The sequence below is a fragment of the Neofelis nebulosa genome, chromosome 1 (genome assembly GCF_028018385.1).
Source record: "Neofelis nebulosa isolate mNeoNeb1 chromosome 1, mNeoNeb1.pri, whole genome shotgun sequence".
NCBI lineage: Eukaryota > Metazoa > Chordata > Mammalia > Carnivora > Felidae > Neofelis > Neofelis nebulosa.
Genome location: NC_080782.1, coordinates 130884036 through 130899053, shown reverse-complemented (window position 1 = coordinate 130899053; position 15018 = coordinate 130884036). Strand labels below are relative to the sequence as shown.

Below are 15018 nucleotides of genomic sequence, written 5' to 3'. Positions count from 1 at the left end.
CTAGGTAGATTAGATGCTTACTTTGTGTTTTCACAGCATCATGTACTTCTCTTAAGACGATGTTTAACACCACTTTTTTACTTTTCTGTTTAACCTGTCTTCCATACTTCAAAGGAGAAAGTGTCTTTCTTTTTGAACCAAAACAACGCATGGAAGCTACAAGTGCGTAATAAATTGGTGCTTAATTTTTTGAATGATTTGATCAATTAATATCATAGTCATGTTTATGCCAAAAAGTTATTAAAAGACCAGTAAAAGATAGTCTATGATTTAAAAAAAAAATGCAGGATTCATGACTTGTGGTTTTGGTTACAGTCGAGGAGTATCATATTTGTGCTCCCAGTATAAACAACTATAAAACTGGAACAAAAAAATTGAAGCAACTATTTTCAGGCATTGGACAACAGATGGTACAGGGCTGTGATCTTTGAGAAAAGAGAAATGTATGAGGGACTACACATTCATTCTAGCTTTCTCCCTAGGGAAATTTTGTAAACTTTGGCATATAGAATTCCCAGCAGAGAATAATAGTATTACCAGCTAGATGAAACAAATGTAGAAGTGTGGGTTTGCTGATGTGACTATAAATTATGGAATAAGATACAGGAGAGGGGTTGCTGTGCAGAGATGGGCACCAGAAACTGTGTAAGGGACTATTGAATCTTTGGCCAGATACTAAGCTACACATGTCCAGGACAGGAATTATTGAGGGCTAGCAGAGAATAAATTACGGGGGTAGAAGAGTGGGACTGTGAGCTGAATGGATATTCTAGAGGTTACACACTGCTGGGTGACATTTGAATTGTGATATGCCAGAGTAGGGAGGCCTTACGGAACTCCCTTTTGAGTTCTCCCTTTTGAGAACATTCTTTTGAGACCTCAGAAGGGCCATCAGTGTCTCCCTGTTTTGTAGGAAATACTGATGGGACATCAAATCAACAACTTAGTCTTAAGTGGTTCAGGGGAGAAAAGTTTTGTACACTTCATTTCTGCTTTTCTGTAAGCTTGTATATGTTTTGAAAATTATTTTGGAAAACACTTGCGATACTTAAGAAGCTAAAGTTTATTTGAAAAACTCACGCACCTGGTCTCCTAATGCTGAATAACAGAAGTAGAAAATACTCAGTTTTAGTAAATCAGTTAAAGAGTGTTCTTGGGGTGCCTGGGTGGCTTACTTGGTTGAGCGTCCAACTCTTGATTTCAGCTCAGGTCATGATCTAATGGTCATGGGATCAAGCCCTGCATCAGCTCTCTACTGGGCATGGAGCCTACTTGGGATTCTCTCGCTCTCCTCTCCTCTTCTCTCTCTCTCTCTCTCTCTCTCTCGCTCTCTCTCTCTCTCCCTCTCTCCCTCCCCCCCTCCCTGCTTACACACATGCACTCAAACTGCCCCCCCTCAAAAAATTTTTTTAAAAAAAGTATTTTTTTTCTCTTGTATATTTGAATAGCATGTAAAAATGACACTCATTTTGATGTTAAGTTTTTGTCATTTTTGATAAGATTGCTCATGTCTTTTCTTTTGGAACTAACATTCTGATGCTTATTAAGGTAGCATAATCTTTCCCTGTGTATCTTTAAAGGTTGCTCAAGAAACAGATGTTAGAGCCCAGATTCGTCTGCAGTTTCGTGATGTCAATGGAGAACTTATAGCTGTGCAGAGATCTATGGTGTGTACTCAGAAAAGCAAAAAGACAGAATTTAAAACCCTGGAAGGAGTCATTACTAGAACAAAGTAGGTGTTTACCTTATATTTGAATATCTATTAATTTTCTGTTATTTAGGTTTGTAAGACTGTGGTTTTTTTTCCCATTACTTTATTTTAGAGCAGCATAATAATTTTTTTAAAGACTTTATTTTTTTGGAGCAGTTTCAGGTTCTCAGCAAAACTAAGCAGAAAATAGAGTTGCTGTAATACTCCCTGACCCTATGCATGCATAGCTTCATCCACTATGAACAGTTACTGTTGGATCTTTTATCAGTTAAACAGAATGATCCCATCAAAGATTTTGTGATAATGCTGCATTCCTTTGAGTAATTTATGAACACTTGTTCAGCTGAAGGTACACAATCACTCAAATATAGATTGAATGAATGGAAAATGCTAGTATTGTGTGTAGGAATGTGTGAAATGAGAAGCATACAAAGTGTAACCCTTTGAACTGTCACCTTTATTACAGTCACATTATCACCTTTAATGGGTTTGGGTTTTGGAATTAGCCTGCGCTGGATTCAAGGCTTTATCCCTGTTGTACAAATTACTTAACATCACCTTACGCCTTTCACTTGTTTACTTGTCAACTAATTAAATAATTCTCTTAATTAATAACATTTGTCACCTATTATGTGCTAGAGGCAGTATATTAGCTATTGGCTTCTCAAGCAGGTTGGTTTCCTTGGCATTTAAATACACTCAGGTGGATTTCATTCCACACCAGTTACTCTTTGTCTCTATTTTTCCCTTCACAGTCAGGCTTCTCATAAGAGTTGTTGATAATCACTGTCTCTATTTCTGTTTTTCCTCCATCCTCCTCTAGCTCCATTCCTTTACTGAAACAGCTCCAACTGAGGTCAGAAATACCCTCTGTGTTAATTAGGATAATGCTATTGCTTTACTAAATAGATCTCTTTGCAATCCTGTGGTTTTTTTTTTTTTTCATTTGTAAAATAGGGATTCATTTTTATTATATATATCTTAGAAGGATTGAGCTAATGCATGTAAAAAGAGAGCTCATGTATTAGTTTTCTTTGCATAACAAACCACAAACTCAGTGGTTTAAAACAACAGACATTTATTATCTTATAGTTCTGTAATTTAGGAATCCAAATTGGGTCTCACTGGCTTAAAATCAAGGTGGTGCCGGGCTATAATCCTTTCTGGAGGCTCTAGGGAAAATCTGTTTCTACATCCTTTCTGGGTCTTTTGCAGTCCACCCACAAAACTTGGCTCATGGCCCTCCATCTTTAAAGTCAGCAATAGTGGGCTGAGTTCTCATAGTACATCACTCTGACATCCTCTTCTGGCTCCCTCTCCCACTTAAAGACACTTGTGATTGCGTCGGCCCCACCCAGACAATCCAGGGTAATCCTTTTACTTAGGGTCCAGATGATAAAGCAACCTTAACTTCATCTGTAATCTTCATTCCCTTTTGCCATGTAACCTGATGCATTCACAGGGATTAGAATATAAATATCTTTGAAGGGCCATTGTTCTGTATCCTGTAACTCAGTAAATGGTAGCTATCAATAACTTCTTGAAGATCTTTTTCTGGACTTGCATGACATGACACTGTTCTGTCTCTCCCTCACAGCTACATCCAGCCAGCTAATAAAGGTAGCTGGTTCCACGGGCTCAGCCCTAAATCCTCTCCTATTTTTGCTCTGTATTCTCTTCCTAGATAATCTCATTCATACCCATTACTCAAATTACTCTCTATTCATAGATGACTGACAGATTTAGGTCTCCAGACCTCTGTTTTCAGACCCATATACCCACCTGTCTCTCTCCTTTTCTACCAGCCCTTTCTTTTTTTTTTTTTTTTTTTTTTTTTAATTTTTTTTCAACGTTTTTTATTTATTTTTGGGACAGAGAGAGACAGAGCATGAACGGGGGAGGGGCAGAGAGAGAGGGAGACACAGAATCGGAAACAGGCCCCAGGCTCCGAGCCATCAGCCCAGAGCCCGACGCGGGGCTCAAACTCACGGACCGCGAGATCGTGACCTGGCTGAAGTCGGAGGCTTAACCGACTGCGCCACCCAGGCGCCCCTCTACCAGCCCTTTCAAAGACACCTCGGATTCAACATGTCCAAAACCAAGCTCATGAGTTCCCTTGACTCCTCTTAAAAAGTCTCCCACAATGTGATCCTCTTGTAGTGCTCCTCATTGTAGCAAATGGGGTACCCCATCCATCCAGTGACACAAACGAATACACTCTCTATATCTCGACACCTCCTTGCTCTCTATATGTAGTTCATTACCAGGTCCTCTGGCTTTAACCTAGGATTTAAGTGTCTGTTGAGTCCATTTCTTTTCCTTCTGTACAGTGACCTTTCTAGTTCAGGCTAGCATAATTTTTCCCCGGTCTAATGTGATCACCTCCTGGTCTATCTGTGTCCATTCTCTCCCCCTACAAAACATTCTCGGTGTATTCAGTGTACTATTTTCAAAATATGTATTGGAATATATAAATGACAGTAAAGACAGATACTTTACTAATCTAGCTATTAACAGATAGTGCACAGAAAATATAAAGAAAATGTTGAATTTCTCCTCCTGATGAAAGATACTGAGAGATCTCTTGAAATTCAAGGGCAGAGATGCTCCTGGCCCTAGGTATAATGATGTAAGGGGCTCTTTAAAAGACCCTAAGATACTTCTCTGTAGTGGATTGCTTTGTCAGTGTGACCTTAGAAGTTGAGGTCTACTGATTTGAATTTGCTTAAATGGGTATCACTAAAGTTTGCCTTTATTATCCTTTTACATTTTGTTACTGAACAATCCGTATCTAAACACTATAGTCTTTAGATGTTTTTGTTTAAGGCACAATTGCCTGTCTTCTGTGAATCATCGTGTTTTATTTTACTTTTGTTAAAGTCTGTTTTCTTATTTTTAAGTTCTGGGATTGGAAGATAGTTTATTTTTCTCTACTTATTGTCTGTAAATATTTTATATTACTATATTTAAAAATCCAAACGTAAAAAAAATTAGTTCTGGCATCTTTTCCTGTCCCTCCCTGTTTTACATACTTTTTCATCATTGAACTCCTGAATCCTTAAGAGTTAAACTTTTACCATAAGAAAGCTATTGTAACTGGGGATGCAGGAGGGAACTTTTTTTTTTTTTTAACAAGTACAGCATAAAGGATTGATTAAGCAATTAAAATAGGTACAACAGGAGGTTTTCTTACATAAATTCTTGATTTTCATTTTCTGTAGGCATGGTGAGAAGGTCAGTCTCAGCTCTAAGTGTGCAGAAATTGACCGAGAGATGATAAGTTCTCTTGGGGTTTCCAAGTCTGTGCTAAATAATGTCATTTTTTGTCACCAAGAAGACTCTAATTGGCCTTTAAGTGAAGGAAAGGCTCTGAAGCAAAAATTTGATGAGATTTTTTCAGCAACAAGGTTTGTAGCCTTTAATGAGACTTTATAACCTGTCAAGTTATTGAGCCATGGTTGCAATTTGGATATTTCTTTTTTAGAAGAGAAAAAGTCTTAAAAGTAAAGTCATCAGTTATTACCTTTCATCCAGTGGCAACCAGTGGGCATATTTTCTTTCTGTTTTCTTTCTGTGCATTTTTATTTACCTGCTTGACAGTTTATATGTAATGTTTTCATTTACCATTATATCATAAACATTTTCTAAGGTATTAAAAGCTCTTTGTAAATGCAATCTTAGCAACTATATAATATTCCATTGTTGGAACCTATGTAATTTACTTGGAAAGAAGTTTGATTTTTAGAAACCCATGGGGGAGGGGAAGGGAAAAAAAAAAAAAAGAGAGGTTAGAGTGGGAGAGAGCCAAAGCATAAGAGACTGTTAAAAACTGAGAACAAACTGAGGGTTGATGGGGGGTGGGAGGGAGGGCAGGGTGGGTGATGGGTATTGAGGAGGGCACCTTTTGGGATGAGCACTGGGTGGTATGGAAACCAATTTGACAGTAAATTTCATATATTAAAAAAAAAAAAAAAAAAAGTTTGATTTTTATTTAATATCTTTAAAGGTACATTAAAGCCTTGGAAACGCTGCGGCAGGTACGTCAGACACAAGGTCAGAAAGTAAAAGAATGTCAAACAGAACTAAAATATTTGAAGCAAAACAAGGAAAAAGCTTGTGAGATACGTGACCAGATTACTAGTAAGGAAGCTCAGTTAATATCATCAAAGGAAATTGTCAAATCCTATGAGAACGAACTTGATCCATTGAAGGTAATTTGATTTCTTGAATAAGAAGATTCACTTTTTATGATGGTAGCATTTACTCCTAAAACACTTTATTTTTATATAAATTTGAATGGTGTGTATATTTCTTGAAAAAATTATGAAACATTATGTAATGTCGTGGTTTATATTTTAGGTCTTTATTAGATGGTTTATCTTTTTTTACTATTTTTTTTAATCTTTTTTAATGTTTTTTTTAGATTTATTTTTGAGACAGAGGGAGACAGAGCATGAGCAGGGGAGGGGCAGAGAGAGAGGGAGACACAGAATCTGAAGCAGGCCCCAGGCTCTGAGCTGTCAGCACAGAGCCCGACGCAGGGCCCGAACTCACAGACTGATATCATGACCTAAGCTGAACTCGAATGCTTAACTGACTGAGCCACCCAGGCACCCCTAAAGGATGGTTAATTTTAAAGTTGCCCAAAGAACTTGGATTTGAGAGTAAACAAATTTGTACCATCTTAGTAAGCTACTCGTATAGATCTTAAATATCACTATAATGACCCAACTTTACATTTCTGTATTCTTAAGATTTTTTTTTAATTGACATATCTTTCCAGGGAACTTTTATAACTTGCAAGATGTTATTTGGCTTTGTACAAAATTTGGAATTGATACATATATTTGCAAATAAGTATAGCTTTCTAAACTCCTGTGATCTGTAAGAAAGAAATTTCATTCATTTATTTCCTAAACATTTATTGAGTGTTTCCTATGTGTGAGGGCATACAGTGTATACTGTGCTTAGGGCTGCAGGTAGTAGGAGAACTACAATGGTGTCCTTGCCCTTAAAGTGTTTCTTTTTTTTTTTTTTTTTTTAAACGTTTATTTATTTTTCAAGACCGAGAGAGACAGAGCATGAACAGGGGAGGGGCAGAGAGAGAGGGAGACACAGAATCCGAAACAGGCTCCAGGCTCTGAGCTGTCAGCACAGAGCCTGACGCGGGGCTCAAACCCACGGACCATGAGATCATGACCTGAGCCGAAGTCGGACGCTTAACCGACCAAGCCACCCAGGCGCCCCAAAGTGTTTCTATTCTAAGTAAGAGCATTCTTGAAAGTGGCTATTTTCTAGATTTCACATAGTAGAAGAATTCTTTTTACCCATTTAAAAGTTACTGATTTGGACTTTTAAATTAATCTATAAATAGTGGTATAGTTTATTTATTTATTTAAATTTTTAAAATTTTTCCTCTGGTGCTCGTCATGACACGTATACTCCTTCCTCCCCATCATCTCTTTCACCCATCCTCCAACCCACCTCCCCTCCGGTACCTATCAGTTTGTTCTCTATAGTTAAAAGTCTGTTTGTCTCTGTTTTTCCCTTTACTTGTTTGTTTTGTTTCTTAAATTTCACTATAAGTGAATTCATATGGGATTTGTCTTTCTCTGACTTATTCCACTTAGCATTATACTTTCTAGCTCCATCCATGTCGTTGCAAGTGGCAAGGTTTCATTATTTTTTATGGCTGAATAATATTCCATTGTGTATAACTACATATTTATCCATTCATCAGTTGATGGTCACTTGGGATGCTTCCATATCTTGGGGATTATAAATAATGCTGCTATAAACATAGGGGTACATGTGTCCCCCATCGAATTAGTGTTCTTGAATTCTTTGGGTAAATGCCCAATAGTGCAATTGCTGGATCATAAAGTAGTTCTATTTTTAACTTTTTTTAAAAAATTTTTTTATTATTATTATTTTTTTTATTTTTAACTTTTTGAGGAACCTCCATACTGTTTCCCACAGTGGCTGCACCAGTTTGTATTCCCACCAGCAATACACAGGGGTTCCTTTTACTACACATCCTCACCAGCACCTTGTGATTTTAGCCATTCTGACAGGTAAGAGGTGATATCTCATTGTAGTTTTGATTTGCATTTCCCTGATGATAAGTGATGTTGAGCATCTTTTCATGGGTCTGTTAGCCATCTGGATGTCTGCCTTGGAAAAAGATACTTGGATATTTGTTTTTTGGGTGTGAGTTGTATTAGTTCTTTATATGTTTTGGATATTAACCCTTTATCAGATATGTCATTTGCAGATAATTTCTCCCATTCCATAGGTTGCCTTTTAGTTTTGATTGCTTGAAGCTTTTTATTTTGATGTAATCCCCATAGTTTATTTTTGCTTTTGTTTCCCTTGCCTCAGAGGACCTATCTGGAGAAAAGTTGCTATGGTTGATGTCTGAGTAATTACTGTCTGTGCTTCTCTTCTAGGATTTTTATGGTTTCAGGTCTCACATTTAGATCTTCAACCCATTTTGAGTTTATTTTTGTGTATGGTCTAAGAAAGTGGTCCCGTTTCATTCTTTTGCATGTTGCTGACCAGTTTTCCCAGTACCCATTTGTTGAAGAGATGGTCTTTTTCCCACTGGATATTCTTTCCTGCTTTGTCAAAGATTAATTGACCATATAGTGGTGGGTTTATTTCTGGATTTTCTATTCTGTTTTATTGATCTATGTGTCTACTTTTGTGCCAGTACTGTACTGTTTTGATCATTGTAGCTTTGTAATATAACTTGAGATCTGGAACTGTGATGCCTCCAGCTTTGCTTTTCTTTTTCAAGATTGCTGTGGCTGTTTGGAATTTTTTGTGGTTCCATATATATATTTTAGGATTGTTTATTCTGGTATGAAAAATGCTGTTGGTATTTTGATAGGGATTGCATTAAATCTATAGATTGCTTTGGGTAGTATGGACATTTCAACAATATTTGCTCTTCCAGTCCATGAGCATGGAATTCTTTCCACTTTGTGTCATCTTCAGTGTCTTTCATCAGTGCTTTGCAGTTTTCAGAATACAGGTCTTTGGTTAGGTTTATTCCTAGGTGTGTTATTATTTTTGGTGCAGTTGTAAATGAGACTGTGTTCTTATTTTCTCTTTCTGCTGTTACATTATTGATGTATAGAAATACAGTTGATTTTGGGGCACATGGGTGGCTCAGTTGGCCAAGCATCCAACTCTTGATTTCAGCTCAGTTCATGATCTCATGGTTCATGGGTTTGAGCCCCACGTCGGACTCTGTGTTGACAGCATGAAGCCTGTTTGGGATCCTGTCTCCCTCTCTCTCAGTCCTTCCCCCTGCTTGCTCTCTAACTCTCTCTCTCAAAAAAAAAAAAAACAAAAACCAATCGATTTTGTATCCTTCAACTTTACTGAATTTGTTTATCAGGTCTAGGAGCTTTTAGGTGGTCTTTTGGGTTTTCTCTGTATGTGTAGTATCATGTCATCTGCAAATAGTGAAAGTTTTACTTCTTCCTTACTGATTTGGATGCTTCCTATTTCTTTTTGTTGTCTGATTGCTGTGGCTAGGATTTCAGTACTATGTTGAATAAAAACAGTGAGAGTGGACATCCTTGCATTGTTCCTGACTTTGGAGAAAGGCTCTCACTTTTTCCCCATTGAAGATAATGTTAGCTGTGTGTTGAAAATCTGTGGCCTAGGGGCGCCTGGGTGGCTCAGTCGGTTAAGCGTCCGACTTCGGCTCAGGTCATGATCTCACGGTCCGTGGGTTCGAGCCCCGCGTCGGGCTCTGTGCTGACAGCTCAGAGCCTGGAGCCTGTTTCGGATTCTGTGTCTCCCTCTCTCTGACCCTCCCCTGTTCATGCTCTGTCTCTCCCTGTCTCAAAAATAAATAAAAACGTTAAAAAAAAAATTTTTTTTTAAATAAATAAATAAAGTCCCCTACTATTATTGTATTATTATCAGTCAGTTCCTTTATGTAATTAACTAGTTTATGTATTTAAGTGTTTTCATGTTGGGCACATAAATTTTTACAATTTTTATATCTCCTTGTTGCATTATACCCTTGATTACTGGGTAGCCTCTTGGTCTCTTGTTACAGTCTTTGATTTAAAGTCTATTTTGTCCAGTATAACTATTGCTACTGTGGCTTTCTTTTGCCATTCACTTGCATGATAAATGTTTCTGCAAACCCTTACTTTTTTTTTTTTAATGTTTGTTTATTTTTGAGAGAGACAAATTGTGAGCTGGGGAGGGGCAGAGACAGAGGGAGACACAGAATCTGAAGCAGGCTCCAGGCTCTGAGCTCTCAGCACAGATCTTGACTCGAGGCTTGAACTCCTGAACTGCAAGATCGTGACCTGAGCTGAAGTTGGACACTTAACCAACTGAGCCACCCAGGAACCCCTCCATACCCTCACATTCAATCTGCAGGTGTCCTTAGGTCTAAAATGAGTCTCTGGTAGGCAGTAAACAGATGGGTCTTGTCTGTTTTTTTGTTTTTGTTTTTTTTAATGTTTATTTTTGAGAGAGAGAGAGAGAGACACTTGTGAGCAGGGGAGGGGCAGAGAGAGAGACACACACACAGAATCTGAAGCAGGCTCCAGGCTCCAAGCTGTCAGCACAGAGCTCAGTGTGGGGCTCAAACTCATGAAATGTGAGAGCATGACCCAAGCCGAAGTCTGACACTTAACCGACTAAGCCACTCAGGCGCCCCTGTTTTTTTTTTTTTTTAATTCCTTCTACAACCCTGCATCTTTTGATTAGATCATTTAGTTCATTTTCATCTAGGGTAATTATTGATAGATATGTATTTATTGCCATTTTATTACTTGTTTTGTGGTTATTTCTGAAGATTTTCTCTGATCCTTTCTTACCTTTCTCTCTTTCATAGCTTACTGGGTTTCTTTAGTGATATATTTGGATTTCTTTTATCCTTTGCATATTGATTAGTGATTTTGATTTGTGGTAACCATTAGGTTTGTATATAACCTCTTTTGCATATAGCAGTCTATATTAAGTTGGTAGTGGTTTAAATTTGAACCTATTCTTTACTCTTCCCCTCCCTACTTTTTGTTTTATTTTTTAAAATTTTTTTTTAATTTTTTTTTTTTTTTAATTATTTTTTGAGACACAGAGACAGAGCATGAGCAGGGGAGCGGCAGAGAGAGAGGGAGACACAGAATCTAAAGCAGGCTCCAGGCTCTGAGCTGTCAGCACAGAGCCCAATGCGGGGCTCAAACTCACAGGCTGTGAGATCATGACCTAAGCCAAAGTCGGATGCTTAACCGACTGAGCCACCCAGGTGCCCCTATTTTTTTAATTTTTTTTTATGTTTATTTATTTTTAAGAGAGACAGAGACAGAGTGTGAGTGGGGGAGGGGCAGAGAGAGAGAGGTAGACACAGAACCTGAAGCAGGCTCCAGTCTCCAAGCTTGTCAGCACGGAGCCTGACATGGGGATTGAACTCACAAACTGTGAGATCATGACCTGAGCTGAAGTCAGACACTTAACTAACTGAACCACCTAGGCGCCCCTCCCCTCCCTACTTTTTCGCTATATGTTGTCATAATATTATATATTCTTTTATTTTGTGAATTTCTTGACTGATTTTTTTTATAGGAATATTTATTTTTACTGCTTTTGTGTTTCCTACTTTCATACTATCCTTTTTGGTCTTTCCACTCAGAGAGTCCCCTTTAATATTTCTTACAAGGATGAGTTAGTGGTCATGAACTTTAGTTTTTGCTTGTCTGGGAAGCTGCTTATTTCGCCTTCTATTCTGAATGACAGCCTTGCTCGATATAGTATTCTTGTCTGCAGATTTTTCCCATTCAGCACTTTGAATATATCATGCTACCCTTCTGGTTTGGAATGTTTCTGCTCAAAAATCAGGTGGTATCCTTATGAAGTTTCCTTTGTATGTAAGTGTCGTCTTTTGTCTTGCTCCTTTTTTTTTTTTAGTTTATTTATTTTGAGAGAGAGAGAGCATGAGCAGGGAAGGGGCAGAGAGAGAGGGAGAGAAAGAATCGCAAGCAAGCTCCATGCCATCAGCACAGAGCCCAAAGCAGAGCTCAAACCCTAGAGTTCATGACCTGAGCTGAAAGCAAGAGTTGGATGCTTAACCGACTGAGCCATGCAGTCGCCCCTCATCTTGCTGCTTTTTTTTTTTTTATGTGTATTTACTTTTGAGAGAAAGAGAGAGAGACAGAGGCGTGAGTGTGGGAGGGACCGAGAGAGGTAGACACAGAATCTGAAGTAGGTTCCAGGCTCTGAGCTGTCAGCACAGAGTCTGACACAGGGCTCGAACCGATAGACTGCAAGATCATGTCCTGAGCTGAAGTCGGACACTTAACCGACTGAGCCACCCAGGCATCCCTCATCTTGCTGCTTTTAATATTTTTTTTATTTATCAGTATATTTTGCCTTTTTACTTACTTTTTAAGAATTTTTTTGCCTTTTTAGTTATAATGTATCATGGTATGAATCTGCTATTTTTGATTTTGTTGGGGGTTCTCAGCACCTCCTGGATCTTGATATCTGTTTCCTTTTCCAGATTCGGGAAGTTTCGAGCTGTTATTTTTTCAAATAAATTCTCTGCCTCATTTTCTCTCTTTTCTCCTTCTAGGACTCCTATAATATGAATGTTAGTATGTTTGATGGAGTCATTGAGTTCCCTAATTTTTCCCATTTTGCATAATTCTTTTTTCACTGTTTTGTTCAGCTTGGTAACTTTCCATTAATCTGTCTTCTGGGTCACTATGTCTTTGCTTCTTCCAGCCTGCTGTTCATTACATCAAATGTTTCTCACTTTGTTTATTGAGCCCTTTCTCTCCTTACTTTACTCATTATCTCTGTGTTAATGGTCTCACTGATGTCCTCCACTCATTTCTCACGTCCAGTGAATGTCCTTATGATCATTGCTTTAAATTCTCCAAGAGGCACGTTACTTATATCTGTTTCACTTGGATCTCTAGTCACGGCCTTGTTCTGTTCTTACATTTGGGACAAATTCATCTGTCTTCTCATTTTGTGTAAGTCTCTGTGCCTGTTTCTGTGTGTTAGGAAAGTCACCTATATTTTTTGTTATTGAGGGTAATGGCTCTATGAAGAAGAGGTCCTTTAGTGCTCTGCAGTTTAGTGTCATCTGTTCCCCAGGGCCTGGTGCTTCTAGGAGTGTCTCTAGTGTGTACTTCATGTGCTTTGCTGTTATGTCCTGGCTGCTTTATCCTTTGGGCCAGTCTCTTTGCCTGTATGTGGGCAGTGTTCGGTCCCTGGCCTGAATGTGATGTGTTTTAATTAGGTGTACTCTGTTCTCCTTGTGAAATGAGACCTGTCCCCACCACTATTGGGACTGAGGCTCTGAAAAACTTCCAGGTCAGGAGATGTGCTGTTAGCGGGGGTTTGGGCCGGTCTTCTTGGGGAGGGGGCCCATTGCACTAGGACTGAGGCCAGCGTGACTGGGAGCGGCAGTTTCACCAGGGTGTTGAGGGGTGGGGCTTGGTGTAAGCAAGTTAGGTAGCAGTGTCACGGCTGGGCTGGTTCCCGGAGGGGTCTCTGCATGAACACTGCCTCTCTAAGACATGCTCCAAGATGAGCAACTAACCCCATTCTTTGCCCCAGGTGCTCCTCAGATCGCTGTTTCCATACTGTATTTCAGCGGGCTGTTTGCCCTGCATTTTCTCCCAAGCAGCCCCAGTACCCTCTGAGCTCTATCGGAGCCAAACACTCTGACTTTTAAAACTCCAGGCTTTATCAACAAGAGCCAAAGTATGGAAAGAGCCCAAATGTCCATCAGCAGATGAATGGATAAAGAAGATATGTGTGTGTGTGTGTGTGTGTGTGTGTGTGTGTGTGTGTATACACACATACAATGGAGCATTACTCAGCAATCAAAAAGAATGAAATCTTGTCATTTGCAACTACATGGATGGAACTAGAGGGTATTACTAAGCGAAACTAGTCAGTCAGAAAAAGACAAATATCATTTGACTTCACTCATATGAGGACCTTAAGAAAGAAAATAGATGAACATAAGGGAAGGAAGGCAAAAATAATAAAAAACAGGGAGGGGGACAAAAACATAAGAGACTTTTAAATATGGAGAATAAACAGAAGGTTACTGGAGGAGTATGGAAGGGGATGGGCTAAAGAGTAAGGGGCATTAAGGAATCTACTCCTGAAACATTTTTGTACTATATGCTAACTAACTTGGATGTAATTTAAAAAAATAAATAGGGGCGCCTGGGTGGCTCAGTCGGTTAAGCGTCCGACTTCGGCTCAGGTCATGATCTCACGTTCCGTGGGTTCGAGCCCCGCGTCGGGCTCTGTGCTGACAGCTCAGAGCCTGGAGCCTGTTTCCGATTCTGTGTCTCCCTCTCTCTCTGCCCCTCCCCCGTTCATGCTCTGTCTCTCTCTGTCTTAAAAATAAATAAACGTTAAAAAAAAAAATTAAAAAAAAAAGTCTTTAAAAAAAAAAAAAATAAATAAATAAATAAAAATTAAAAAAAAAAAAACAACAAAAAACTCCAGGCTTTAAGCCCTGCTGGTTGTAAGAACTCAGGAAATTCAAGCCTTCTAGCTTTTCAAGCCTATTGCTATGGGGATTTATTTTCTGCTTGTGCTTACCTGTGTGTTAGTCTCTCTATCCCCCTTCTCTGCAGTTGCAGCTCCCTCCCCACCCTGGGGGTCACAGTCTGTCACTCTCCCAAACTGTGTCTTTGTACTTTGTACTCCATCACCATCTTCCAAACTCCTGGTATAGATCTTTGAATTATAAATTAGAAAAACTTTGGTTTTGTTCTGTCCTGGTGCCCACTAACATTAATGCATTATTTAGTGAATATTGTTTTGTGTGTAGCACTGTGCCAGGTATTTTGGGGGATAATGAAGCCAAAAACTTGGACTCTGCTTTTAAAGAACTTAAAATCTACTTAGAAAAACAAGGAAACTATTTTAGAAGATAGGTAGGATCATAAATGAGTAATTTGAAGAGTTATGTAAATGGTACATTTGAAAATATAGGTTCTTTAGGAGCTAAAAGGTGGTGGCTGTAGCACAGTGAGGAAAGAAAAAATAGATAAATTGGACTTCCTTGGGGTGCCTGGGTGGTGCAGTTAGTTAAGCATCCAACTCTTGATCTTGGCCCAGGTCATGATCTTACAGTATGTGAGTTTGAGCCTCGCCATTGGGCTCTATACTGATGGCGCAAAGCCTGCTTAGGACTCTGTCTCTCCTTCTCTCTGGCCACCCCCCCCCCCCCCCCCACTGTGCTCTTTTTCTTTCTCACAAAATAAACTTAAAAAAAAATTTTTTTAACTTAAAAGAGAAAT

At 38.9% G+C, this 15018-nt stretch overlaps 1 protein-coding gene across 2 annotated transcripts in view; it reads left to right on the top strand.

Annotated features, from left to right (window-relative positions):
* Window positions 1-15018, top strand: part of RAD50 (RAD50 double strand break repair protein) — an 86953-nt gene that overhangs the window by 10981 nt on the left and 60954 nt on the right. Inside the window, exons 3-5 of one of the 2 annotated variants that reach the window (XM_058736706.1) lie at window positions 1581-1732; window positions 4933-5118; window positions 5718-5922. The exons of the other annotated variant lie outside the window; for it this stretch is intronic. Coding sequence (XP_058592689.1) covers window positions 1581-1732; window positions 4933-5118; window positions 5718-5922 — 543 coding nt within the window. The remainder of the gene's footprint in view (window positions 1-1580; window positions 1733-4932; window positions 5119-5717; window positions 5923-15018) is intronic. 2 annotated transcript variants of the gene reach the window in all.